The 26,857-nt window shown below is 39.1% G+C and overlaps 1 protein-coding gene across 4 annotated transcripts in view; it reads right to left on the bottom strand.

Annotated features, from left to right (window-relative positions):
• KATNBL1 (katanin regulatory subunit B1 like 1) overlaps window positions 1-26,857 on the bottom strand; it is a 90,388-nt gene that overhangs the window by 22,454 nt on the left and 41,077 nt on the right. For 2 of the 4 annotated variants that reach the window (XM_023230220.1, XM_023230221.2), the window contains exons 2-10: window positions 25,434-25,564; window positions 16,540-16,580; window positions 14,682-14,961; window positions 10,228-10,346; window positions 8,985-9,035; window positions 8,805-8,894; window positions 8,366-8,455; window positions 7,007-7,100; window positions 5,120-5,467 (exon numbers count right to left, since the gene is read on the bottom strand). In XM_023230220.1, coding sequence (XP_023085988.1) covers window positions 5,384-5,467; window positions 7,007-7,100; window positions 8,366-8,455; window positions 8,805-8,894; window positions 8,985-9,035; window positions 10,228-10,346; window positions 14,682-14,961; window positions 16,540-16,580; window positions 25,434-25,550 — 966 coding nt within the window. In that variant the 5' untranslated portion in view covers window positions 25,551-25,564 and the 3' untranslated portion in view covers window positions 5,120-5,383. Of the gene's footprint in view, window positions 1-1,935; window positions 3,630-5,119; window positions 5,468-7,006; window positions 7,101-8,365; window positions 8,456-8,804; window positions 8,895-8,984; window positions 9,036-10,227; window positions 10,347-14,681; window positions 14,962-16,539; window positions 16,581-25,433; window positions 25,565-26,857 lie in introns of those variants that run through there. The other 2 variants (XM_023230223.1, XM_023230222.2) reach the window with 2 other exon arrangements.

Here is a 26,857-nt window from a genome sequence, read left to right as displayed (position 1 = left end):
GCAGGTGTGAGCCATTGCGCTCGGCCTGAATTTTTATTCTGTAATCCCGTTACAGAAAAAAAAGGGGGGGAGGTATAGTGTGTTGCAAAGGTTTTGACAATTTTTGTAGCTAGAAGTATTCGAAATTAAAAAAAAAAGAAAAACACAGAAGTAAATACCTACCAACATATGTCCAGTAATACTATTTCCATCTATGGTAATCCAGAAAATAGAAGTCTATATTGAAAGATAAGAAGTAGCGTGTCCAAATACATCGCTCTAGTTGGGTCATTTTCTCCTAATTTAATTTTTTCTATTTAAATAAACAAAGGCAACTGCATTACCATCTTGTTCTTAAACAATAAAATAACTGGAAATGACTGATGAAATTATTAACTTAAACCTTATTTTTCCAGAGTCCTTGACTAACTTAAGTAACTAAGCATTTAAATATGACTTCTATTATCAGCAGTTAGTAGCTAATAATCATTACTCCAATTAGTTATCCATTAATATTAATTATATGAACAACTTGGCAAAATATAGAAATGTTCTAAGTTTGAGAAAACTACTATTTCAAAGGTCAGAAACCTAGCTTTGAACCCACACAACCATGGTTAAGGTCAGGACATGACTTGTGCTGAATAAATTTAGAGGCATTAGGATTTAATTCCTCAGGAGCCCTTAAGAGCTCAGTGCTGGTATCTGTGATTCCCCCAAATGGACAGAGATACTTACATCCCAATTCTCACATCTCAAGATTCATGTAAATAGTGTCAATTGCCTTTGGCAATCATTGCCAAATATTAATTTTAAAAGCCATCTAATGATACTTACTTCCTAACTTTTAACCATTATTCTCATCACAATCACCCATTACAAAACTTATCTACTTTGTCCCAAGTAAAAGCAAATTATCTGATAACCCTCTATCACCTCAATAAACTACCTGCCCCTATACTTGCAAAGTTAGCCAAGTCAAGCATAGAACACCTAAGATAGAAGGACCAAGAAGGCATAGAGACCTCGGGTAGTCCCTCCGTTCTGTATACTGCTTAGCAGCACAGCAACAAATTAGCAATGACAGACAGTAATTGTCCTAATCTAGGTCAATACAACAGCCAAAACTTTGTAAACACTCTCTTTGGCTCTTCCTGGAGATCAACACTGTTCTAATGAAAATGCTGTAGCATGAAAGGGTTTAATAGCAACAGAAGTGTTCAAAAATACTTATTTATCTAATATCATTTATCCAAGAATCTTAAAAATCACTTAATACTAATCAATTCAATATCTGAGGGAGGCAGGTATTAAGGAAACTGCAAAGGCCAAGAACAGAAATTAGGAGTATATACTACTCAATAATCTTTGTAAGCTAAAAACTTTGCTGACTTATATAGCTCTGAGTATGTAAGATAAGGTATTACCTACATGCCTTCAAAAAACCTAAATTTAGGCGTGTTACCAATATAATACCTGTTCTTATATGTCATTTGTACTTACACTTAATTTTTCTGAAGTCTGATTTATTGAAGTTTGATTTTTGAAGATGCAGTTTAGTCAATGATCTGACCCAGAGAAAAATACGAAAAATATCTGATGTAATATTACTTAATACTTTGAAACTAAACATTACACAGTATTTTAGATGTCTTATTTTGAATCTATTATTTTAAATGTTAGATTAAAAGTCTACAGTCACATATACCCATTATTTGAGTAATGTTTCCATTTGAGACGAAAGGTTTATGCTAAGCTATACATAAGGTCTTCCTGAATTTGTGAGATGGGTACCTGAGGGAAGGTGAAATCAATAGCTATAAAAATATTTTGTGTGTATGTAAAGTTAACGAACCTACAAAACCATCAAACTCCTGTCCACAGCCTCTTTAGCACCATACTCCAACCAAGTTAACTGGTTCAAACTGTTATATAAGACAGTGATAACTACAGGAATAAGCACAAGGAAAGGTTATATTTTATCATGTTAAAGTTACACAGAGATAACAGGTTTACAATTCAAATTCCCATGTCCTGAAAACCGGCCTCTTAAATAACTCACCTTCTCAAATCACAGAAGTGCAATAATCTGAAATTATTCTAATCTAAAGACTTAAGGAAATAATTATTACAATTCATGTTCACTGTGAGGAATATCTAGTGATATAAAATATAGCTACACAAAACCAGAACTCAGTGAAACATAACTTTTTAAAGCAAGAAATTCGCTTGTGATTCATATCAGTAGTCATTAAACGGGTAAATGCTAAAGGTTTACATTCAAGTGCTTGAAGGACTACTGCAGAGAAATTCAATTACTAAAAACCTTTGCTCAGATGGCTCAGGCATATTAAGGATGGGATGAAGTGTGAACCACCAGCAGTGGTATTAAACCCCAATCATCTTCCAGCCAAGTAAGATTTAGAGCTGTTAAGACATTCTAGAATTTGGTTCACTGACACTAAAAATGGTATTTTAAAAAAAGACCTCATACAGTCTGCTAGCATATCATATTAACCATTAGAGGAGGTAGTGACACAAAGTGTTGGAATTTAAAATACAAGGTCAGCATTAACTGTAAACCACTCTAAATCACTGTATGTAACTCTTTAAAAAAACATATGTAGTGAAAAAGAATTAGAATTCATACAAAATCAGAATTTAAAAAAGCAAAAAATAGAAATATTTAGTCAATTTACTCAAATGAAGGAAGTTTAAATGATACAGGAATGAAAAATATTAGAAATCTATGTACAATAAAAAGTAAATATAAATTAGCCAAGTCCATGGACACTTCCAGTTAAACATTCATACAAAAACATATTCACCTTTTTCCTTAGATAGGGATAACACATACGTACATGACATGATGATTCTGGCAAAAAATATCAGAGATACTAAAACTATTATCAAGTTTTAAAAATGGTGCAGAGAGTGTTTCAAGAACATTCTACAAGAATGTAGGCCCCTGATTTAATTCCATGATTTTATCATGCCAGAAGCATGGTTGGTTTTAGTTTTTTAAAACAGATATTGGTATCATAACATATTGGCTTATTAATAATTAAGGCATTTTACATACACAGTATCTCAGTGTGAACAAAAAATGTTTAATATTGATTTTTTCATGTTTTAAACTTTCAGTCTTTTCAACATAAGAAAATAGCTGCACACATTAAAGTGTTTTTTTTTTTTTTAATAAAACACAATCTTAAAAAAGTTAATGATGATTGGTCTTGGTGGTTCCTAGTAATAAGTCCTGTCTTACTTTTTCACATAGTATAAATTATATTTTTATGCAGGATTGCATTAAAATCCAGTAGTTCTTAATGTTACCAAATAACCATATAACTCCCAAATGCAGCAAAGGTGAATAAATCTTCATAGTGCACTTTCACCTCAATGAAATTGAAGCTGCTCCTTTTGGATATATTTCCACTTCAATGTGAAGTAGACTGTTGGGATTTCATTAGTGGTTTCATTATGTGGTTTTTTAAAAGAAAAAATAGTTTTGATTTCTTCCACAGTTCACAGTTCTCAGACGAGACTTTTTTTTTGTAATTATACAGTTCAGGGATGTTTTGAAAAACCAAATGCTCTTTAGTAGATGAAATCTTTCAATGTAACTGTAATAAATAAGCATCTACATCCTTAGAAGATAAAACAAAAACATTTCATTAGACAGTACAGCAAATACACACAAAAACAAACCATTTTCTTTTCTTTTCTTGTTGCTTACTTTGCCTTAGTTTCCTTTTGTGGCCTTTTGAGGGTAAAAGATGTGTCTTGTTCAGTGCTTTTATCTGCAGTTGTTCAGCACAGGGCCTGGCACATAGTATGTGCTCAATAAGTATTTGCTAAGTGCTAAATGAATGTGTTAGCTCCTATGCTCAAACAACTCTGCTTTCATAGCTAACATTCACGGAAATTCTATCAGTGCTGTTTACTATCAGTGCTATATTCACTTGAACTCAGCTTGACAACAGCCTCTTCTTCCAATTTCTTTTTTTTTTTTTTTTGAGACAGAATCTTGCTCTGTCATCAGGCTGGAGTGCAGTGGTGTGATCTCAGCTCTCTGTAATCTCCACCTCCAGGGTTCAAGTGATTCTCCTGCCTCAGCCTCCCAAGTAGCTGGGACTACAGGCATGCACCACCACAACCGGCTAATTTTTTTGTATTTTAGTAGAGATGGGGTTTCACCATGTTGGCCAGGATGGTCTCGATCTCCTGACCTCATGATCTGCCTGCCTTGGCCTCCCAAAGTGCTGGGATTACAGGCATGAGCCACCTTGCCCGGCCCTCTTCTTTCAATTTCTATACTCAAAAAATTACAAATTAATTTGATGGTTTAATTTTGTAATAAAGTCTCATCATAACTTAAGAAACTTCACATTGAACTTTTAATCACTCAATATTGTCCTCAATAATAAACGGTACCTTAAAGTCATATTCACAATAAAGCTTCTCCCTTTGTAAAAAACTGACTGTGGCCAAGTGTGGTGGTTCCCGCCTGTAATCCTATTACTTTGGGACATGGAGGTGGGTGGGTCACTTGAGGTCAGGAGTTCGAAATCAGCTTGGCCAACGTGGTGAAATCCTCTCTCTACTAAAAATACAAAAATTAGGCAGGCATGTGTGTAATCCCAGCTACTCGAGAGGCTGAGGCAGGAGAATTACTTGAACCCAGGAGGCGGAGGTTGCAGTGAGCCGAGCTTTCGACAATGCACTCCAGCCTGGGTGACAGAGCAAGACTCTGTTTCAAAAAAAAAAAAAAAAAGATTCTGAATGAAAGTAAATTTCAGTCATAAGGAACAATCATTTTTTAGTTCTATAGAGAATTCAACACCCCTTTAGAGTAAGGTAATACTGGTCATGTATGCTCTAAAAACCTAAAACAACAATAAAAACCTCCTAGGAAATTGATTTGTTTATAAGATTTTCATTTGTATAGGCCAGGCACGGTGGCTCACACCTGTAATTCCAGCGCTTTGGGAGGCTGAGGCGGGCAGATCATGAGGTCAAGAGATAGAGACCAAAGAGGCTAACACGGTGAAACCCCATCTCAACCAAAAATACAAAAAATTAGCCGGGCGTGGTGGTGGATGCCTGTAGTCCCAGCTACTCGGGAGGCTGAGGCAGGAGAATGGTGTGAATCCGGGAGGCGGAGCTTGCAGTGAGCCGAGATCATGCCACTGCACTCCAGCCTGGGCGGCAGAGTGAGACTCCGTCTCAGAAAAAACAAAAACCAAAAAAACAGTTCTATAGAGTAAAATCCCACACGGTGGTAACAAACTTGGTTGATATATCATTTTGCTTCTATTTTTGAAGGTATCTGAGACCTTTTATTTTTTTGGCAGGGGGGCCATGGTCTTCCATAGCAATGGCCAAAGTTCCTCTGTGGCTGTCACTTTGATAGGAGATAAGCTTCTGGTTGGTCACTGTTGGTATCACTCCCATTTGCTTTTCTTCCCTCAGCTAGATTCACTCCCTGAAAGCATCTGTCTCTTGTAAGATGTGAACTTATGATCTTGGAGTAGAAACCAGATTATCCCTCAAGGATACCTGGGTTTGCCCAAGCCTCTGTTTCCCTTAGCATTGTATTTATTTTTCCCCTGAATTCTAAGTAGTTGTTTTGTCTACGAGAAAAATTTTGTAACTAGGTCCATGACATAAATCCTCTTATTTAGAAATATATATACATTTCTAAATATATAAATAAATATATATATATTTAGAAATATATATATAGAAATATATATATATTTAAAACCAAAGAATGCTTTTTATATTCCTGACTAATGCCCATTTATGATAGCAGTATGCCCAGTAATAGAGTAAAAGTATTTCTGAATTACAATTTTTTCTTCAATTATTTTTTAACTACCAACGTTTTTTCTTTTTTTTTCAGACGGAGTTTCACTCTGTTGCCCAAACTGGAGTACAATGGCTCGCAATCTCGGCTCACCACAACCTCCACCTCCCGGGTTCAAGCGATTCTCCTGCCTCAGGCTCCCGAGCAGCTGGGATTATAGCCATACGCCATCACACCCAGCTAATTTTTTATATTTTTAGTAGAAATGGGGTTTCACCAACCAGGCTGGTCTGAAACTCCTGAGCACAGGTGATCTGCTTGCCTTGGCCTCCCAAAGTGCTGGGATTTCAGGCGTAAACCACTGTGCTCGGCCTAACTACCAATGTTTTCTGGAGTTTAAATATTAAATTTCAAACTAGCAATTTTTACTTTTTCCTTTAAGAGATAAATCAATAAAGACCAAAGTCAAATTCACTGTGATTTAAATAGTTTACCTTCTCAAAAAGCATAACATTAGCAAAAGTAAAAATTAATCTCCAAAACCATTTAATTGTGTTCCTTATCCCTTGTTTCCTGAGTTCCTCATCTTGTTTTCTGATGCTTTCCTTACTGGATTCTCAAAATTTTTTCAAATATTTTTCTCTGATTAAAACCCTCTGTAAATATCCTGTAGCATGGCCGGGCACGGTGGCTCAAGCCTGTAATTCCAGCACTTAGGAAGGCCGAGACGGGCGGATCACGAGGTCAGGAGATCGAGACTATCCTGGCTAACATGGTGAAACCCCATCTCTACTAAAAAATACAAAAAGAAACTAGCTGGGCGAGGTGGCGGGCGCCTGTAGTCCTGGCTACTCGGGGGGCTGAGGCAGGAGAATGGCGTAAACCCGGGAGACGGAGCTTGCAGTGAGCTGAGATCCGGCCACTGCACTCCAGCCTGGGCGACAGAGCAAGATTCCGTCTCAAAAAAAAAAAAAATCCTCTAGCATAGCATTTCAGGGGCTGTACATGAAACATGTTCAATGGCCAATTCCTGTGCTTGCTGCCAAGGTCACAGTTACACCCAGAGGACCTGAAGCATTTGCAAATATGAAATTGACTTTAGACATCAGAACAGTACCAAATTATTCTGCCTAGAGACTTGAAAAATTCATTAATAAATGTAAAATATTATTTCTAATTTTTAATGTTTAATTTATAAGCTTAAATATAGATTACCTTAGCTATATTACCAGTATATCCTGGAACCAAAGTAAGATGGTTTTCCTGTTCCCATAATCCATTTAATTGTTGTTTTAAAATTTTTATATTTCTAAAACAAAAAAAAAATGAGAAAGCAAATATATTAAGATATAAACTTTCATCATAAATATGCATAATAAAAACCATCCTAAAATTTTTCAGGTATTTATCAGGAGAAAATGATGCTATTTGAAATAAAACATTCGGGAACGTGGAGAGAAATTTTAAAAAAAGTCAAATAACTTTTAGAATAATACACGTCAGCCATGAAAATTAAAGGTTTATTCACATAATACCCCCATACACCTCCAATTTAATTAATTCTTGGAAAAAAGAAAAGATGTTTTGTCAATTCCAAAATTAATAAAATTTCGTACTTGATTTTGATTGAAAAAAAAAGAAAGAAAATATTTAGTTGTCAAAGCAGGTAAGAAAATGACCAGGCATTTGGAACATTTGGACATTGCTTGGGTGTGAAGTAGAAAATTTTGAGAGCCTATAAAAGAAATTGTGGCCTTTTTTTTTTTTTTTTTTTTTTTGAGACCAGGGCTGGCTCTATTGCCCAGGCTGGAGTGCAGTGGTGTCATCTCGGCTCACTGCAACCTCCACCTCCTGGGCTCAAGCGATCCAACTGCCTCAGCCTGAGTAGCTGGGACTACAGGCGCACACTGCCATACCTGGCTAATTCTTGTATTTTTTGTAGAGACGGGGTTTCATCATGTTGCCCAGGCTGGCTCAAACTTGTGAGCTCAAGTGATTTGCCTGCCTTGGCCTCCCAAAGTGCTGGGATTACAGACAGGCACCAGCCACCGTGCCTGGCCCAAAATTATGGACTTTAAGGAAACTGTTGGGAGGTATTTTTCTGTGGTTTCATGATAATCTGGCTATACTCTAGTAGAATACCCACAATTTTCACATCAGGGCAGTAATAATATAGTTTTTAGAACTATAAACATCGACATCAGACTTTCAGGTTAATGTCTATGCTAAAGGACTCTGCAGGGTGCCTCCATTCCTTATTCAACTATGGGCATCTCTTTTCCGTCCCTTACTCATATAATGAATAGGAGGATTAAACTGCTATTGTGTTTTTCTTCTAAAATGAAGGGTAGGGTTGTGCCAGAAGAAGAGATACAGGGGGTCAGTAGGCTCTGGAATTCAACTTCCAGGTGTGGTTTTCACAAATGAACCGTCTCTTAAGTTAGTCTCTCTCTGAATATGAAGAGAATAAATACCACACACTGATGAAAATGGGATAAAGTTATTACCTAGTTTAATCAAGCTGCTTTCCTGAAGAAAATTTCAGCATGAGTTTATCTTTAAAGGTATACTCACCCATCACTTATAATTTCTGTTTTGGATGATAGTTCTGACCACCACCTTTTAATGACTGCTTGAAGCCAGTTTAAACCAACTATAACATATCTGAAATGACATTTTGTTACAAAATTCAAGTGTTTCCATCTAAGAATCCTTTTTATAAGAGACGATACTTTCCTTCCCAAAAAACACATACACACATTGGTCTCTTCCCTTTTAAAAAGTTGTTACCTTCATGATCTATTCCACAAAAGTATATTTTATGTAATTTGTTTAGAGATGCTTTTATAATTGTCCTTTAGTCATTTCATACTCTTTTCCTAATTGTACTATTAGCTTCTTGAAAACAGAAACCTTGTATGTCTCATGGAGCCCAATCTACTATGTACTCACAAAGCACAAAATCAAGGATGTTGAAAAAGAAAAATGAATCAAGATTCAGATTAGCACTTACTCTTCAAATTTGCTTTTAAGTAGTGACTTTACTAGAGGCAACAAGTCTACACAGCAGCCAAGTGAGATATATTGTTTTTCTTCCTGTAAACTAAAATAAATACCAAGTTATAAAAATATAGATGGGCCATAATTTGACCTCCTTTAATGTTACTTTTTTTCTGAAAAATATTGTTTTTACCAATTGGTGAGCACAGGAAGGCAATCTACCACAACGCCAAGATCTTCTATCCTGAGAGTATAAAAAGAATAGCATTGCCTTAGAGAGCTGATTTCCTTATTTACTTTCATATTATGATTATTCACACTGCTTTTGAGAAATTCATTCATTTAACAATGTCAGTATCTACAATGAGTCAGGTCTGTGGATACAGCAATGAAAAAAGACACAGGGCTTGTATTCCAGTGTGTGAGCAAGTGTGGGGGTTGAGGGGTGGGGCAGAGACAGGTAATAAACAAATAACTAGACATAAGACATATAGAGCAAGTTGATATAAGTGCTATGGAGAAAAATAAAACAGGAAAGGGAAATAGGGAGTGCAGTAATAGGTATTTTAAAATAAAGTGGTCAAAGAAGGCTTCCCTAAGGTAACATTTGGGAGACTTGAATACAATGAGGAAAGTAATGCTTCAAATTCCCACTCAAAAGGGATGTTTACTTTTTATTTTTATTAAAAATTTTTTTTTCAAGAAACGGGGTCTCATTCTGTTGCCCAGGCTGGAATGTAGTTGCATAATCACAGCTCACTACAACTCCTGGGTTCAAGTGATCCTCCCAAGTACCTGCGACCACAAGCACGCATCACTGTGCCTGACTAATTATTTTTATTTTTTGTAGAGATGGAGTTTTGCTGTGTTGCTCAGTCTCTCACTCCTGGGCTCAAGTGACTCTCTCACCTCAGCCTGAAATGCTGGGATTACAGGCAAGAACTGCCACACCTGGCCTCAAAAGGGATTTTTAGAAGGTTAGTTTTCCCATATTGTTATCTCTTAGTTTTACAGGTAAGAATGGCAGTCAGAAAAGGTAACAGGTTTGTTCAATCTGATAAAACACTGTATTCTGTATTTTGGTTACTCTTAGATGGGTGATGAATGGAACGTAAGCCATACTGTCTCTACTGAAGCTATATATAGGCAGTTCAGAATAATGAAGAAGGTTCACCTGAGCTCAGGAGTTTGAGACCAGCCTGGGAAACATGATACCTCATGTCTTCCAAAATTTTTTTTTAAAAATTAGGCAGGTGTGCTGATGTGTGCCTGTACTCAGCTACTCGGGAGGCTGAGGTGGGAGGGCTGCTTGAGCCCAGCAGGTTGAGGCTGCAGTGAGCCATGATTGTGCCACTGCACTCCAACCTGGATGACAAAGCACGACCTTGTCTCAGAAAAAAAGTGATTGAACAAAGAGGATAAAACGTCACACTTACCTCAACAAATAAGCTACAAGTTCACTTATACTTCTCTTTCTCCAGAAAGTTAAAGCTACATTCAATCTCATATTCCTGCTGAACAAAACTTGGGCCATTGTTTCATGGTCCTGAGAAACCTGAAAGGCAATAATCTGATTTGTTAAAAAGCATACTGAAACAGGGTATGAAACTATTGTTTTATTAAATCATTCTGGTAGACATAGTTAAATATTATGCAAAGGTAACTCCTTTTACTGGCCCACTAAAAGGAATACTGCAGTTGACCATAGTAAACAAATGATCTGAAAAAATTTAAGACCCGTTTATACTTTTTACTAGCTACCGTTTTTCTTTTAAAACCCAATAATTTGCCTGGCGCGGTGGCACAAGCCTGTAATCCCAGCACTTTGTGAGGCCAAGACGGGTGGATCACGAGGTCAGGAGATAGAGACCATCCTGGCTAACACGGTGAAACTTCGTCTTTACCAAAAAAATACAAAAAACTAGCCGGGCGAGGTGGCGGGCACCTGTAGTCCCAGCTACTCGGGAGGTTGAGGCAGGAGAATGGCATAAACCCGGGAGGCGGAGCTTGCAGTGAGCTGAGATCCGGCCACTGCACTCCAGCCTGGGCGACAGAGCAAGACTCCGTCTCAAAAAAAAAAAAAAAAAAAAAAACCCAATAATTTGTAAAATTATTTTTAGCTGACCTTTACTAGGACTTAATTTATAACATGGATAAAAGAAAAATGTAAACATATAGGCTAGTCATTATCAAATGAATGGCATGAGAATCACAAAAACTCAGTTTTTGATAAGTGTTGTAGTATCATTTAAATTTATCTATTTATTGTTATGTAATGAAGTGTCATTTTCCTGTTCTAATGTGTTTAACACAGAACTATGTAAGATAAAAAGTAAATACTCTCTACTTGCCCACAAAAACATCCAACATCCCTCTGCAAAAATAATCAGTAGACAAAGACAAACTAAGTACACATATAACCACTCTGAAAAAGTCATTATCTATATTGTTCAAAACCTTTTTTACCTATAATATATGAACATTTTTCAATGTCAAAACATAGATCAAGCTTGTTTTTGGAGACAGGGTCTTGCTCTGTTGCCCAGGCTGGAGTGCAGTGGTGCAATCTCAGCTCACTGCAACCTCCACCTCCCAGGCTCAAGTGATTCTCCTGCTTCAGCCTCCCGAGTAGCTGGGATTATAGGCACCCACCACAACATTCAACTAATTTTTCTATTTTTGGTAGAGATGGGGTTTTGCCATGTTGGCCAAGCTGGTCTTGAACTCCTACCTCACATGATCCGCCCACCTTGGCCTCCCAAGTGCTGGGATTACAGGCATGAGCCACTCCACCAGGCCCAACTTCACTTTCAAAGAACAATAGCATAGCCTGGCACAGTGCTGTGTGCCTACAGTCCTAGCTACTTGGGAAGCTGAGGTGGGAGAACCACTTGAGCTCAGGAGTTTGAGTCCAGCCTGGGAAAGACAGTGAGACAGTGAGACCTCATCTCTTAAAAACAACAACAACAAAAAACAACAGCATATTCTCTAGTCTTTATATACCATAATTTATTTAGATTCTGGTTTTTACCTATCTAAACTATGCATCAGTGGACATCCTGATGTATGTAAATATGTGCACCTGTACAGATACTTTTGTTAAAATTAATTCTACAGTTGGAACAGCTAGGTCAATGGTTATATGTATTTTAACTTGGCTAAGATGCTATGGTATCACTTTCAGATTTAGGTTTTTAGAGCAGGTACTGGTCAATCAAGAAAACAGGTATGAAACAAGAATAATCAATAAACCTATTAGTTAAATGTAAGGTTTAGCGAAAAGTAGTGAAATTGAGAATGTAACGTTTTGGAGGTTCTTGAGAAAGATGTCTCACTGTGGTAGTTTTTAAAATGCACAACTGAAACATTTTTAAAAAAACTTTTATGCTGGCCAGGCACAGTGGCTCACACCTATAATCCCAGCACTTTGGGATGGGGCTGAGGCACGTGGATCGCTTCAGCTCAGTAGTTTGAGACCAACCTGGGGAGCATGGCAAAACCCTGTCTCTATAGGAAATACAAAAATTAGCTGGGTGTGGTGGCGCATGCCTGTAGTCCCAGTTACTCTGGAGGTTGAGGTAGGAGGATTGTTTGAACGTGGGAGGTGGAGGTTGCAGTGAGCCAAGACTGTACCACTGCACCCCAGCCTGGGTGACAGAGCAAGAGTCCCTGTTTCAAAACACAAAACAAAACAAACTTATTTTATGTTCAGGGACACATGTGTTATACAGGTAGTTTGCATGTTGTGGGGGTTTGGTGTACAGATTATTTCGTCACACAGGTAGTAAGTGTAGTAACTGATAGGTAGGTTTTTGATCCTCACTCTCTTCTCACCCTCCACCCTAAGGTAGGCCTCATGTCTGTTGTTCCCATCTTTGTGTCCATATGCACTAGCGTAGGGTTTAGCTCCCACTCCAACTGAGAACATGAAGTATTTGGCTTTCTGTTCTGTATTAGTTCGCTTAGGATAATGGCCTCCAGGTTCACCCATGTGACTGCAAATGATATGATCTCGTTCTTTTTAAGGCTGCATAGTATTCCATGGTGTATATGCACCACATTTTCTTTATCCAGTCTATCACTGATGGGCATTTCGATTTGATTCCGTGTCTTTGCTACTGTGAATAGTGCTGCGATGAACATACGCATACATGTATCTTTATGGTAGAATGTTTTATATTCCTTTGGGTATATATCCAATAATGAGATTGTTTTAAGTTCTTTGAAAAATTGTCACACTGCTTTCACAATGGCTGAAACTAAACTACATTGTCACCAGCAGTGTATAAGTGTTCCCTTTTTTCTACAACCTTGCCAGAATCTGCTATTTTCTGACTTTTTAATAATAGCCATTCTAACTGGTATGAGATATCTTGTTGTGGTTTCAATTTGCATTTCTCTAATGATTAGTGATTTTAGGTTTAGCATTTAGGCTGAGCATTTTTTCATATGCTTGTCAGCTACACGCATGTCTTCCTTTGAAAAGTGTCTGTTGTGTCCTTTGTCTACTTTTTTTTTTGAGACAGAATCTCACTCTGTAACCCAGGCTGGAGTGCAGTGACATGACCTTGGCTCACTGCAACCTCTGCCTCCCAGGTTCAAGCAATTCTTCAGCATCAGCCTCCCAAGTAGCTGGCATTATAGGCGTGCACCACCACGCCTGGGTAATTTTTGTATTTTTGGTAAAGACAGGGTTTTGCCACGTTGGCCAGGCTGGTCGTGAACTCCTGACCTCAAGTGATCCACCTACCTTGGCCTCCCAAAGTGTGCCACCATGCCCAGCTAATGTTTGTATTTCTAGTAGAGATGGGGTTTTGTCACGTTGGCCAGGTCCAGTTGTAGAATATTTCTATCACTCTCAAAAACGCTTTTGAGTCTGCTAAAACAACCAGTGTTGCTTGAGCCAGAAGAGCAGCAAACCACAGCAGGTTTGCCTGAACTATGCTTTAACTATGCAATTTCGAGAGCCCAGCAAAATGTATCTGGATTAACTGGCTTCGGTGGTCCACTTTTTTTTTTTTTTTTTTTTTTTTTTTTGAGACGGAGTCATGCTCTCTTGCCTAGGTTGGAGTGCAATGGCATGATTGTGGCTCACTGCAACCTCTGCCTCCCAGGTTCAAATGATTCTTTTGCTTCAGCCTCCCGAGCAGCTGGGATTACAGGCACCCACCATCATGCCCGGCTAATTTTTGTACTTTTGTAAAGACAGGGTTTCACCATGTTGGCCAGGCTGGTCTGGAACTCGTGACCTCAGGTGATCTGCCTGCAGATGTTGTCCTTTTTATTTTTATTTTATTTTTTTTGAGATGGAGTCACTCTGTTGTCCAGGCTGGAGTGCAATGGTGCGATCTCAACTCACTGCAACCTCCAACTCCCAGGTTCAAGCGATTCTCCTGTCTCAGACTCCTTCTGAGTAGCTGGGATCACAGGCACCTGCCACCATGCCTGGCTAATTTTTGTATTTTTAGTAGAGATGGGGTTTCACCATGTTGGCCATGCTGATCTCGAACTCCTAACCTCGTGATCCACCCACCTTGGCCTCCCAAAGTGCTGGGATTACAGGTGTGAGCCACTGTGTCTGGCCTAGTGCTCCACTTTTTTAGGTAAGATTTCTCCTTTTCCCTTCCTTTAAATATCTACTGGCTAACTTGTCATACTGGATAGTTTTAGCAGCCTGTTAAGCATTTCATCCCATCTTAGATAAATGGAATAAATTATTAATTCAAATTTGGTTAATCTAGAAAATTGTCTCAGGGAGTTACTATGACTTAAATAAGTCTACATTCAATAGGTGGCAAATTATTCTGCTAGTGGAATATGGCAAAGAAAAAAAATCAAGATTATAACAGGAGCAAAGTTAAACTAGACATGACTTAGAGAAAAGACTTACCTCAGAAAAAAACCCACTATATTTTGATGATGGGCTTTCTGTCTGTGAAGAACCAGAATCACTGGAGTTAACCAAATATGTTCGACTATCATGGTGTAATTTTTCAGGCAGGTGGCCTGCACAAGCCAGTTCGTTTTCTTTATTTGCCATGTCACAGCCCCCACTTTCAGGGGACTGTTTTTTTCTGTAACAAGGATTTGGAAAGGGATGATGAACCTTCTTTCTGCGATAGATCACTTTACGAAGTTTATCTGGGCTTTTCAAAGTTTGTCCAACTGTTCTGTAAAAAGAATTTATTTTCTTAAATGAAAAAGAACCATATGAAATCCTTTAAAAGTTTTAAACAGAGAATTAATAGGCTATATTTTGTGACTGTAATCCACTAAAATTCGAAGTAGAATTTTAATCATCTTAATTCTGAGTTGAAGAGGAAAGTAAAAAGGAAATTACAAATTATCTGGAAGACAATGTAAAGGATGACATTTTATACCAAATAAAAATGAAGACAGACATAATAACTAGAATGCTTTTAAAAACGAAATATTAAAGGCCATTCTGGGAGTAACAAAATCACAACATTTTCTAGAAACCTAATCTTTTCCTAACAAAGTAGCAAATAAGATTGCAAGTTTGTATATTTTAAAGTTCAAGCTGAAGTATATTAATTTATTTGAGTAAGACAGAACACAATAGAGCAAGCCTCATGGTTTAATATAGTGGTTCTCAAATGTTTTAGTGTCAGGATGCTTTGCCCCCTTAAAAATTATTAATGACTCAAAAAATAATCTTTTTTTTTTGAGACAGAGTCTTGCTCTGTCACCAGGCTGGTGTGCAGTGACGTGATCTCGCTTCACTGCAACCTCTGCCTGCCAGGTTCAAGTGATTCTCTTGCCTCAGCCTCCTAAGTAGCTGGGACTACAGGCACGTGCCACCACGTCCAACTAATTTTTGTATTTTTAGTAGAGACAGGGTTTCACCACGTTGGCAAGGATGATCTCAATCTCTTGACCTTGTGATCCACCCGCCTTGGCCTCCCAAAGTGCTGGGAATACAGACGTGAGCCACCATGCCCGGCCAAAATTATTTTTATGTGAATAATATCTGTTGATATTTACTGTGTTAAAAACTAAAACAAAATTTAAAAACGTTCGTTAATTCATTCAAACAACAGACTAATTACATATTAATACTAACACCAACTATCTTACCAAAACCCCATATTTTCTAAAATAACTTGTTTAAAAATGAGAAGAATGGTACTGTTTTACATTTTTATATATCTCTAATATCTGGTTTAACAAAAGACAGCTGGGTTCTCATTTCTGCTTCTCCATTCAGTCTACTGTGATATCAAATGGCATACAGCTTCTTGAAAAATTATATTGTGCCCTCAAAAAAGAGAATGAAAATGAAGACAGTCAATGTCTTAGTATTGTTATAGAAGTAATTTTGACTTCACAAATTCTATGAATGGTCTTTAGGGACCCCCAGGTCCTCAAATCACACTTTGAAAACCAGTGGTTTTGTAGAAAGTGCCTTTAGAAGTTAGGCAGATCTGAGAATGAATGTCATTCTTACCACTTTTCTAGCTATATGATTCTGAACAAATCACTTAACTTCTCTGATCTTAAGTTTCCTCATCAGCTGTTAGGGGTAATGTTGTCTATAGAGTAGGACTGTTGTAAGGAGCAGAGACAATATTGATGTGTTTATTAGTGCAGATACTGGCACAAAGGAGCTGTCTGACAATAAGTTAATTATTATGATGACAAAAGAGAATGCTTATTTTTTCCCTTAATGTCATCCTTACCCAGCTTCCATATTTCTTGTTTACCACAAACTTTAAAGAAACTCTTACCTATTTATATAAGCAGCCAACTGTTTTGGAGATTTCTTAACCTGAAAAATGAAGGTAGATAGTTGATGTTAGAAACAAATGCTCGGTGCTGCAAAGAAGAATCAGCACTCCGGCAAAAAGCTTTCTCAGTAAGGCAATTTACTTTTGGAGATGGGTGCCACTTGCGCCTGAAGTGGTCACAAGAGTACACTGGACAAGGGAGGAGAAGGGGTTCTTATCCCTAATGCAGTTAGTCCCTACTGCTGTGTCATTTCCCTACTGGCTAGGGTTGGACAGCACAGTCTAAGCTAATTCCGATAGGCTATTTGGGTACGAGCCGGAGTGGCAGGGTGAGCAGTTTTGGCGGGAAGGATGGTTACAGAACAGGTGACTAAGGATGACTAAGGACAGAGCAGGTGACTAAGGATGACCTAGGACTCTAAATATGTGAGTATAAAGGGTAGAAGGGGGTTGTTTACGAAAACTAAGGGCAAGGAGGTGTAAAGATCAAGGAAGTTAAAGTTTAAAATGGAGAACAAAATATAAGGAAGCTGAATATACTGGCATACTGGTTCCCAGAGGAACTCAGAACTTATTGTACTTAACAATTTCCCCCTTTTGAATTTTATAGGTCTCCTCTTCAAACTTCTTTAACATGTCTTGGCTTAGCTGTTCTGCTTGGTTTTCTAAAAGAAAGAGCTTGTCAGAATACGGTGGAGGGGAACTGACAGAAGTTTTAGTAAGGGCTGTTTCTATATGTCTTTGGACTAGCCTGCGGATGCAAGGTATGATGCAGCATCCAACAAGGATAAGTACTACTGCTACAATCTCAAGGGAAGTAAGGATGGAGGCTATGATCCCTTTCCATTTATCAAACCATTTTTCTAGCCACCCTGTGAAGGGGTCATTTACTCCTGAGTTTTTTGCTAACTCATTGGACAGAGCAGTTAGACCTTGTGATGCCTTTGTTATACTTTCTTCAGGGGCGGTATTGCTTGGGATGAAGGTACAACATTGAGTTTTAATCATGATTCAAACTTCCCCTTTTTCTGCTAATATCAAGTTTAAGGTCATTCTATTTTCCCAAGCCATCTGGCTAGTAGGCCCTAATTGCTCAGCTATTCCTTTAACAGCATATCTAGTATAGTTAATAAACTGCTGTTGGTTGTAATAGGTGTAATATATCTAATCTACATTTTTATTAATTGTCACCCACCAAAATATTGACTCAAATGCAGTAGCTATTTGATCTCAGGTCTTAAATTTATTTGGTACTCCTCATGGGACTCTAATTGCATCTAAAGAAATGTGGGAGAATGGGCTTCCCTTGCTTTATGACGTTGTGTTTTTTTAGTTTCTCTGGTTGATAAAATGCCAGGGTGAAAGGGACAGTCAAGTGGACTAGGGCGCAAGTGACACTCCAGTTACTTGGCAGAGTGTCCAGCAAAGGTCTACCACAGTATCATCATACATCTGCTCGGGGCTGTATAAGGGCTGACTGGTTGGTGAGCTCTTGGGAAGTCTTAAGCTCACTTCATCCTTTTAGGTCTCTAAGGTCCTCTTTGTCGTGAGAGACACAAAGTGAACTCAGTGTTGGGAGACGGAAGCTGGATGGCCCTCGGCTGACCTGCAGGGTGTTGAACTTTGGGATATGACAGAGAAAGAGCTTGGCACGACTCGTTACCCCAGGCTGTGGAATCTTGGAAAAGAGCTACCATAGAGCCCATGCCCGGTTGACTGGAGGACCATCATAGTGGAAAGGGGACAGTCTAGGCCTCTGGCCTGCTGTGTGCACAGGCATAACAACTGCTTTTGTTTAAAGTGTGGATGAAATATTTAATCTATTCCAACCAGGCATTTGCATTTTGATATCCTGTCTCAATTGCCAAAGTTTGTTTTCGGTCTTTGACTTCTACAATAGCTACCTTGGTCTTGTCATTTGATGGAGGAAGAACAATAGTTTTGTTGTGGGAGATTCTGGAAGAAGGCTTAGGGGAAGGTATAGCTGGTGGGGGAGCAATGAAGAGTATTTCAAAGGATTTGGGTCTGCTCCTGAAACCTCAGCCTCCATACTATACAACTGGCTTAAAGAAGGGAACTGGCTTAGAGAAGGGGAAGAACTTAGAAGGTTTGAGATAATAGCCTGTACTGGATTGACTGGTTTAGTTGACAGTTAGAGGAAGCTGTTCCTTTAGTAAAATAAATGTATGGCTTTAGGAAATTACAACTACTGGTTGGGGCAGTCTATTCTTGCTCTTTAGTGGTCCACAGAATGTTGGATCAACTATGGCATAAAAGCTTTGTATTGGGAGGGGCAAGACTCTCAGTTTATACTGGAATCTCCGTCCAACTCTTCCCAAACTAACTTATCCCAGTTAACAGAATTCCAGTTTGAGAAGAGCTAGGAAGGACAAAGATACTTTTCCAAAGTGGAGAGTTGCCTCTGGTTTGACACATCTCCACAGGGCATCACGAGGCAAACATCAAAGGTAATAGTTTGGGGGGAACTCGACCTAGTTACATTAATAACAAGAGGACTAGCAATAGATGGGAAAAAGAAAGAGATGCAACATAAGAGGATCAAACCTGTTTTAGCTTTAGCTTGTTTGGAGTTAGCCCTAGAATAGCTGTCCATGATTCTAGAGGAGGTGGTGCTCTTTTGACCTGGGTGTGATGAGTCCATCCTATTTCTGCTGTTTTAACTGTGTTCTCAATGGTTAGAAGCACTAGGCAGGGTCCTTCCTAAGCTGGTTCGAGTTTTCCTCCCCTCCAACTTTTGACGAGGCTGTGGTCCCTAGGCTGATGTTGGTGTACTGGAAACTCTCGGGGTGGTGCCTGTGCTAAAAGACCTTTAGTTCTGAGGCAAGAGAAAGTGGAAGATAAACCAAGTACATAATTTCTGAGAAACTGATGTTTTGTTTCGAACTTGGGAATGTCAGCAGTGGAGTGCGAATAGAGCAACTTACACAACATTTCATAAGGGGATAAGCCGACATCTCTCTGAGGAGTAGTTCGGATTCTCAACAGGGCAATGGGAAGGCATCTAGTCCATGGCAACCGAGTCTCTAAGACTAAAATTTGCTTAAGTGGCTTCTTAGAGTTTGGTTCATTTTTTTTCCCCCACTCTTCCTGATGAAGGTGGGTGCCAGGGAGTATGATCTCCCATGTTATATCCAGTACCTGGGCAAATTTCTTAATGACATGTGCAGTGAAATGCGTCCCATTATCTGAATCAATGTTTCCTGTTAATCCAAACCTGGGTGTAATATTTTCAACTAATGTTTTGACCACATTATTAGCAGTTGCACTTGAAAGGAAATAGCTTCTATCCAATGAGTAAGGTGATCTACTATTACTAGTAAATACTTTAGACAACCAAATGGGGGCATCTTGGTGTAATCAGCTTGGATACTTTGGAACAGTCTTAATTCTGGATACCTTCCCCTAAGAGGTGGTTTTCTGAGGGTCTGCCTATTAGTCTTCCTACATACTAGGCAACTATCTGTAACCTGTCATGCCAAAGCGTAAATTCCTACACATCCATAAACCCAAAGGACTGTATCACACATAGCTTGAGGCCCTCAGTGAGTCCCTTGATGCAGATGAGAGAGGTCTTCTCTCATGAGGGGATTGGATAACATTTTTCTTTGGTCTGGTAACACCCATTTCCCTTCTGAACTTTCTTTGGCCCCTAATTTTATGAATTTCTCTTTTTCAGTGGGAAAGAAGATGGGAACTGCAGTTGGGGGAAGAAGGCAAGGGGTTAAGTGAACAACAGGCATTTCAGAGGAAACGGCAGCTTGTTTGGCTATTTGATGTGCAAGGTTGTTTCCCTGGCTTTCAAAAGAGATCTCTCTTCGATGTCCTGGGACATGGACAACAGCTATTTCTTCTGGCAACTGGAGGTTATCTAACACTTGAGTGATTAATTCCTTGTGGACCAGGTCTTGGCCTTTGAAGACCTCATTCAGTCTAATTTTTTTTGTTTCAAAGGTGTGAGCTACCCAGAAGGCATGTTTGGATCAGTATAAATAGTCCTTTCTTAGCTCTGCAGGTGCTTTAAGGCTTGATTTAATGCAAACAATTCACATGTTTAGGCAGACCAATTACTGGGTGGTATTACTGACTCTACTTCTGCAAGGAGTTCCCCATCGACTACTGAGTACCCATTACGTCTTTTTCCTTCAATTACCCAGGAAGAGCCATCTATAAATAAGTGCTGCCCCGTTTGAAAGGGGTCTCTCTTAAATCGTGTCTGACTTTAAGTCAATAAAATCTAAACACTCATGCTCAGGTCTCTTTAAATTTGGATTCTCAGTCAGGAAACCTGGTGGGTTAAGTGAATTACCAGTGGTTAGTGTTAAATGATCTCTAATAGGATATCTTCGTATTTTAAAACTCTTGAGTCAATAAGCCACCTTTCTGCCTTCTGATTAAGGCTGATTTTGACTTGGTGAGGTGTACTGACAATGAGGTTCCTTCTAAAAGTTAATTTTCTGTTTTTTTTTCTGTTAATAGGGCTGTTGCTGCTACAGATTGAATACATTTAGGCCACCCTCAGATTACAGGGTCAAGAATTTTTGACAAAAAGGCTATGGGCTGCTGGTGGCCCCATGTTTTTGAGTAAGTAGTCCTAAGGCTACTCTTTAGTTTACATTGACAGAGATGAAAAGGCAGTTCTAGGGGAAGGTAAAGCTAGGACGGGGACAGTTAACTAGTAACAACAGGGTGGGTGGTTTGGACTATCTAATTAATAGCTCTGAGGTCTTACACTAACTGGTATGACCTGTCTGGCTTCTTTACAGGCAGTACTGGAGTGTTATATAGGGAGACATACAGGGTTTAAGAAGCTCATCACAGAGAAGACCTTCAATTACAGGTTTTCAACTTACTCTGGCTGTTAAAGGAATAGGATGTTGCTTTCTCTTTACTATTACCCTAGGGTTTTTAAAATGTAACATGAATCAGAGGAATCTGTAACCTTCCTTGATTCCTGTCTTTTGACCATACCTTGGGATGAATGTGTTCTCTGTCTGAGGTGGAGATCAAGTCTAGGAAGCGGAGGAATTTTCCGATTGATTTGGAGGCCTAAGCCTAATTTTAGCATTAAATCTCTTAATAGATTTGTCCCTGCATCCGAAATTAATAAATTTGATGCTAGCTGATCAGTTTTTATATTTCACTTCTGTCTCCTCTAAGAGTTTTGCTCTAAACCCTTCTCCTTTTACCCTTGAGATAAAAAGTTCTTCTTACGAACAAGTTACACTAGATGGAAGATAACAAACTGAGGAGCGAGCTGCTCCTGAGTTGATTAAAAAGGTAATAAGCTCAAGTTTAGGTCCCACTTCTAAATTTATCAAGGGCTCTTGGTAGGACTCAAAAAAAGATACAGTCCCTGACTTCCCTAGTCTTCCTCAGAAGCTCTAAGTGGATGACTTTTTCTTTCTTTTCTCATTTGGGACATTTTCCTTTAAAGTGACCTAACTTTCCACATTTGAAACATTCGTTCTGTCCTTTTTTCTTTTCTACCTTCGAGCCTCCTGGTTTTACTCTTTCGTACCCTTCATATTGCCTGGAGAGTGGGGGTCTAGGTTCCTTACAGGTTCTGCCCCCTGGGTACTTTGTTGTATGGTGGATAGCAGAATTTTTGCCTTCTTTTTTCTTCATCTCTTCTTACATACACTTTTCGGGGTTCTCTTAGAAGCTCTTCTAAAGATCTACCTTCCCAGTTCTCTATCTTTTGTAATTTCTTGTTAATATCTGGCCAACTATTAGTTACAAAATGAAGCTTTGACATCCTTCAGCTGTGTGTGGGGGGGGGGCAGTGTCTTCTAATTCTAGACCTACATATTTTCTCATTGGCTCTTTGAGTCTTTTTAGGAACTGTATAGGTCTTTCATCTTTTCCTTGTTATTGAAACCTTTTATAATGTTTTGGATGCGGGGTTTAGACTCTCGAATTGTTTTTATCACTTCTCTAAGGTCTTTTCATTATTCTTCTAATATTTCAACATTAGGCCTATGGGACTATCAGGTGGAATATTATTGTTGCTAGCTTTATCCTTTTTATCCCTTACCTTACTTGGGGTATTTCCCATCTTGATGGTTTTGGGGTAAGGCTCAATCTCCCCTATTGGAGATTTCTCAACTTTTGAGGTGAAGCTCAATTTCCCCTACTGGAAATTTCTTGCCTTCCCTACTACTGGAGGTTTGTGTGAGGCTCAATCCCCACTACTGGAGATTTCTCGCCTTCCTTTCCTAGAGGCTCAACACCCCTGCTAGAGGCTTCTCGCATTCTTCTACTTTCGCTTCGTCCTTCTCTGGCTGCTTCCCTAATGGGAACGTTAGATCCCTCTTGGGATTGGTGGGTTGGTATAAACCCCCAACCCAGACTCCTTTACAAGAGGGCTGCCCTAAGCTGTATGAGGTGACTACAAAACCACAAATCCGGACACAACACTCGCTTTGCACTCAATTGTGCGTCTCATTCACGCACTTTCAACCTCCAAGATACCCCGACTACCAAGGAAATACTTTGTCGCTCTTGTGATGTTTCTTACCTTGGTCTATGCACAGAGTTACCTGGTATGTGATGATTTTTCTTTTTCCCCCAAGTTGTTGGTCTGTTTCTTCCTGCGTTGCTGAGAGTCTGGGTTTATTCATCACACTGGGTGTGCCTCGATTCCTTACCCGAGGCCGCCACAAGAGGCTGAGCGGCATGCCTCCTCATGGGAGAGGACCAGAGACCCTTCCCCAGAGGAGAATGGGAATCCCGGACGGGCCCCCAAATTTGTTAGAAACAAATGCTCGATGCCGCAGAGAAGAATCAGCACTCTGGCAAAAAGCTTTCTCAGCAAAGCAATTTACTTCTGCAGAAGGGTGCACCTGAAGTGGTCGCAAAATCACACTGGACAAGGGAGGGGAAGGGGTACTTATCCCTAACGCAGCTAGTCCCTACTGCTGTGTCGTTCCCCTATTGGCTAGGGTTGGACAACACAGTCTAAACTAATTCTGATAGGCTATTTTAAAGAAAGCAGGGGTATGAGCTGGAGTGGCAGGGTGAGCAGTTTCAGCGGGAAGGATGGTTACAGAGCAGGTGACTAAAATGACTAAGGACAGAGCAGGTGACTAAGGATGACTAACGACTCTAAATATGTGAGTATAAAGGCTAGAAGGGGGTTGTTTACTGAAACTAGGGGCAAGGAGGCATAAAGAACGAGGAAGTTAAACTTTAAAATGGAGAACAAAATGTAAGGAAGCTGAATATACTGACATACTGGTTCTTTGAAGAGGAACTCAGAATTCATTGTACTTAATAATTGAGGCATATTTAAGTTCATTAATACTTATGTAAATTTTGTGATTGATATCAACAAATCTAAAATTCAACAGGTAAGTTTTTCAGATTAATGTTTTCTCTGTTCTAATTCTGTAGTCTGAATCAACATACAACAACATCATATGCAGTCATTTTTGGCAAAGCAACATATCTGATATAGTTTTGTTGTGTCCCCACCCAAATCTCATTTTGAATTGTAGTTCCCATAATTCCCACGTGTTGTGGGAGGGACTCAGTGGGAGATAACTGAATCACGGGGGTGGTTTCCCCAATACTGTTCTTGTGGTAATGAATAAGTCTCACGAGATCTGATGGCTTTATAAGGGGAAACCCCTTTCACTTGGTTCTCATTCTCTCATCTGCTGCCATGTAAGTAAAATATGCCTTTCGCTTTCTGACGTGATTGTGAGGCCTCTCTAGCCATGTGGAACTGTGAGTCCATTAAATCTCTTTTTCTTTAGAGATTACCCAGTCTTGGGTATGTCTTTATCAGCAGCATGAAAATGGACTAATACAATATCAAGCTCCCTATTTTCCACACACTAGTCGCAAATTATACTGTAACTTATAGGATGCTTAACAAGTGGGTTAAATTTTAATCTCTTTTCTTATTGCTGTTGCTGTTGTTGTTTTAGAGATAGGATCTCGCTCTGTCACCCAGGCTGAAGTGCAGTGGTATGAACACAGCTCACTGCAGCCTTAACACCCTGGGATCAAGTGATCCTCATACCTCAGCCTCCCCAGTAGCTAAGGACCACACGTGCATGCCACCACACCTGGCTAGTTAAAAAAAAAATTTTTTTTTGGTATAGATGGAGTCTCACTATGTTGTCCAGGCTGGGCTTGAACTCCTGGGTTCAAGTGATCCTCCTGCCTCAGTCTCCGAAAGTGCTGGGATTATAGGTATGAGCCACCAAGCCTGGCCTGAATGTGGTTTAAAAGAAACGATACCAGTGCTAATGAACCTTACAATAGTGAACACAAAGCACCTCTGAAATTCCTCTTTAACTAAAACATTTAAATTATATCATATTGAAACAGTATACTGACTAAAAACTTTTTTTTTTTTTGATACGGAGTTTTGCTCTTGGTGCCCAGGCTAGAATGTAATGGCAATGGCACGATCTAGCTCACTGCTGCCTCCACCTCCCAGGTTCAAGTGATTCTCCTCTCTCAGCCTTCCAGGTGGCTGGGATTACAGGCACCCACCACCATGCTCAGCTAATTTTTGTCTTTTTGGTAGACACAGGGTTTCACCAAGTTGGCCAGGCTGGTCTCAAACTCCTGCCCTCAGGTGATCCACCCACCTCGGCCTCCCAAAGTGCTGGGATTACAGGCATAAGCCACCATGCCCAGCCTGACTAAAAACTTTTTAGAGCATATAGAAATACAATGGTTAAGACCTAACAAACAAACAAAAAAAAGAAAGACATTGGTTATACTTCACCAATTCAACTTAATTCTGGGAGATTAAGCAGAATTATTATCCTCCCACTGTTTAAACAATTCAACCAGAGGTATCTAGAGACCTGACAGTTTAAATTGTCTTATCTGTTTTCTAGAAACCATACACTTACCTCCTTCATGTTCTTATTAGTGAAATTAGAGATCTTTTTTCTAGGAAGATCAATGAAATGATCCTCAATCCTGTTACAAAAGTTCCGTTTTTTAACATTGTGGGTTTCCGATGCCATAATCTCTTAAGTACCTAGACAATAAAATAAAATAGAAAATTAAAAAAGCAAAAAGAGTCTGGTCATTTTTAACACATACACAAACATACAACAGTAGCACAATGCTATATAAAAAAGGCAGAGGACATAATTTTAATTTACAATTTTTTTTAAAACCTTAAACATAGAGGAAGTACAAGGCAAGGCATTCCAGGAAATTAAGGCTCTTTCTGTCCTCACTCTTTTTTTTTTTTTTTTTTTGAGATGCAGTTTTGCTCTTGTTGTCCAGGCTGGAGTGCAATGGCTTGATCTTGGCTCACTGCAACCTCCGCCTCCTGGGTTCAAGCGATTCTCCTGCCTCAGCCTCCCAAGAAGCAGGGATTACAGGCTTGTGCCACCATGCCAGACTAATTTTATATATTTTTAGTAGAGATGGGGTTTTACCATGTTGGTCAGGCTGATCTCATACTCCTGACCTCAGGTGATCCATCCACCTCTGCCTCCCTAAGTGCTGGGATTACAGGTGTGGGCCACTGTGACCAGGCTGTCCTCATTCTTTAGTTGGAACCAGTTACAATAATATTGTATTATTATTATTATTATTATTATTATTGCCAAAGCAACACATCAATCCCCCCATTTTCTATCTCACTAGCCATTTATTAAATGCACAGGTTATGAAATAAGGTATGTAAGATAGTGGTATCTATGACATCCAAATGTACAGAAACCTAAAACTGTGCAACTAAAACACTGGGTCAAATACAACCCTAAGCAATGAGAGGAACCAAAATTGGACTACATACAACTGACTTGTCCTATGGCTTATCCTTAAATTCTCCTTTCATTTTTGCAGACAGCTCTCCAAAGTTCTCTTCTACCTTTGGGGAAAAAAAAATCCATGCCCTTCTATTTTACTAATTACATCTAAAGAGGGTGTAAAGAGAGGGTGGTGATGGAAACAAATGCTATGACTTAATTATGTAACAGAGGAAATTTGTGATTTTCTCACTTGCACTTTGGTTTCACATTGGAAATTTATTTCAGGTCATGACCTGAACTTAAGTTCCTCCCTTATTCTTTCTTTAAACACCTACTAAGCATTTAATATAAGCCAAGCCCTGGTGTTAATGTAGACGATGCTCAGAGATCCTGTTTTAAAGAATCATTTAGAAAATTTTTTGAATATAGATTTTTGTGGGTCCTAACTTAAGAGACTGTAACTCAGTGTGTCTCTCTCTGCAGTGAAGCCCAAAGCAATTATATTTTTCAAAAGCTCCACAAGTATTTCTGAGGCATATTCTCAATTCTCCAAAAATATGAACATA

The sequence above is a fragment of the Piliocolobus tephrosceles genome, chromosome 6 (genome assembly GCF_002776525.5).
Source record: "Piliocolobus tephrosceles isolate RC106 chromosome 6, ASM277652v3, whole genome shotgun sequence".
In the NCBI taxonomy this organism is placed as follows: Eukaryota; Metazoa; Chordata; class Mammalia; order Primates; family Cercopithecidae; genus Piliocolobus; species Piliocolobus tephrosceles.
Note: the sequence above shows the minus strand (reverse complement) of the source record. Positions and strands in the feature narration are given on the sequence as shown.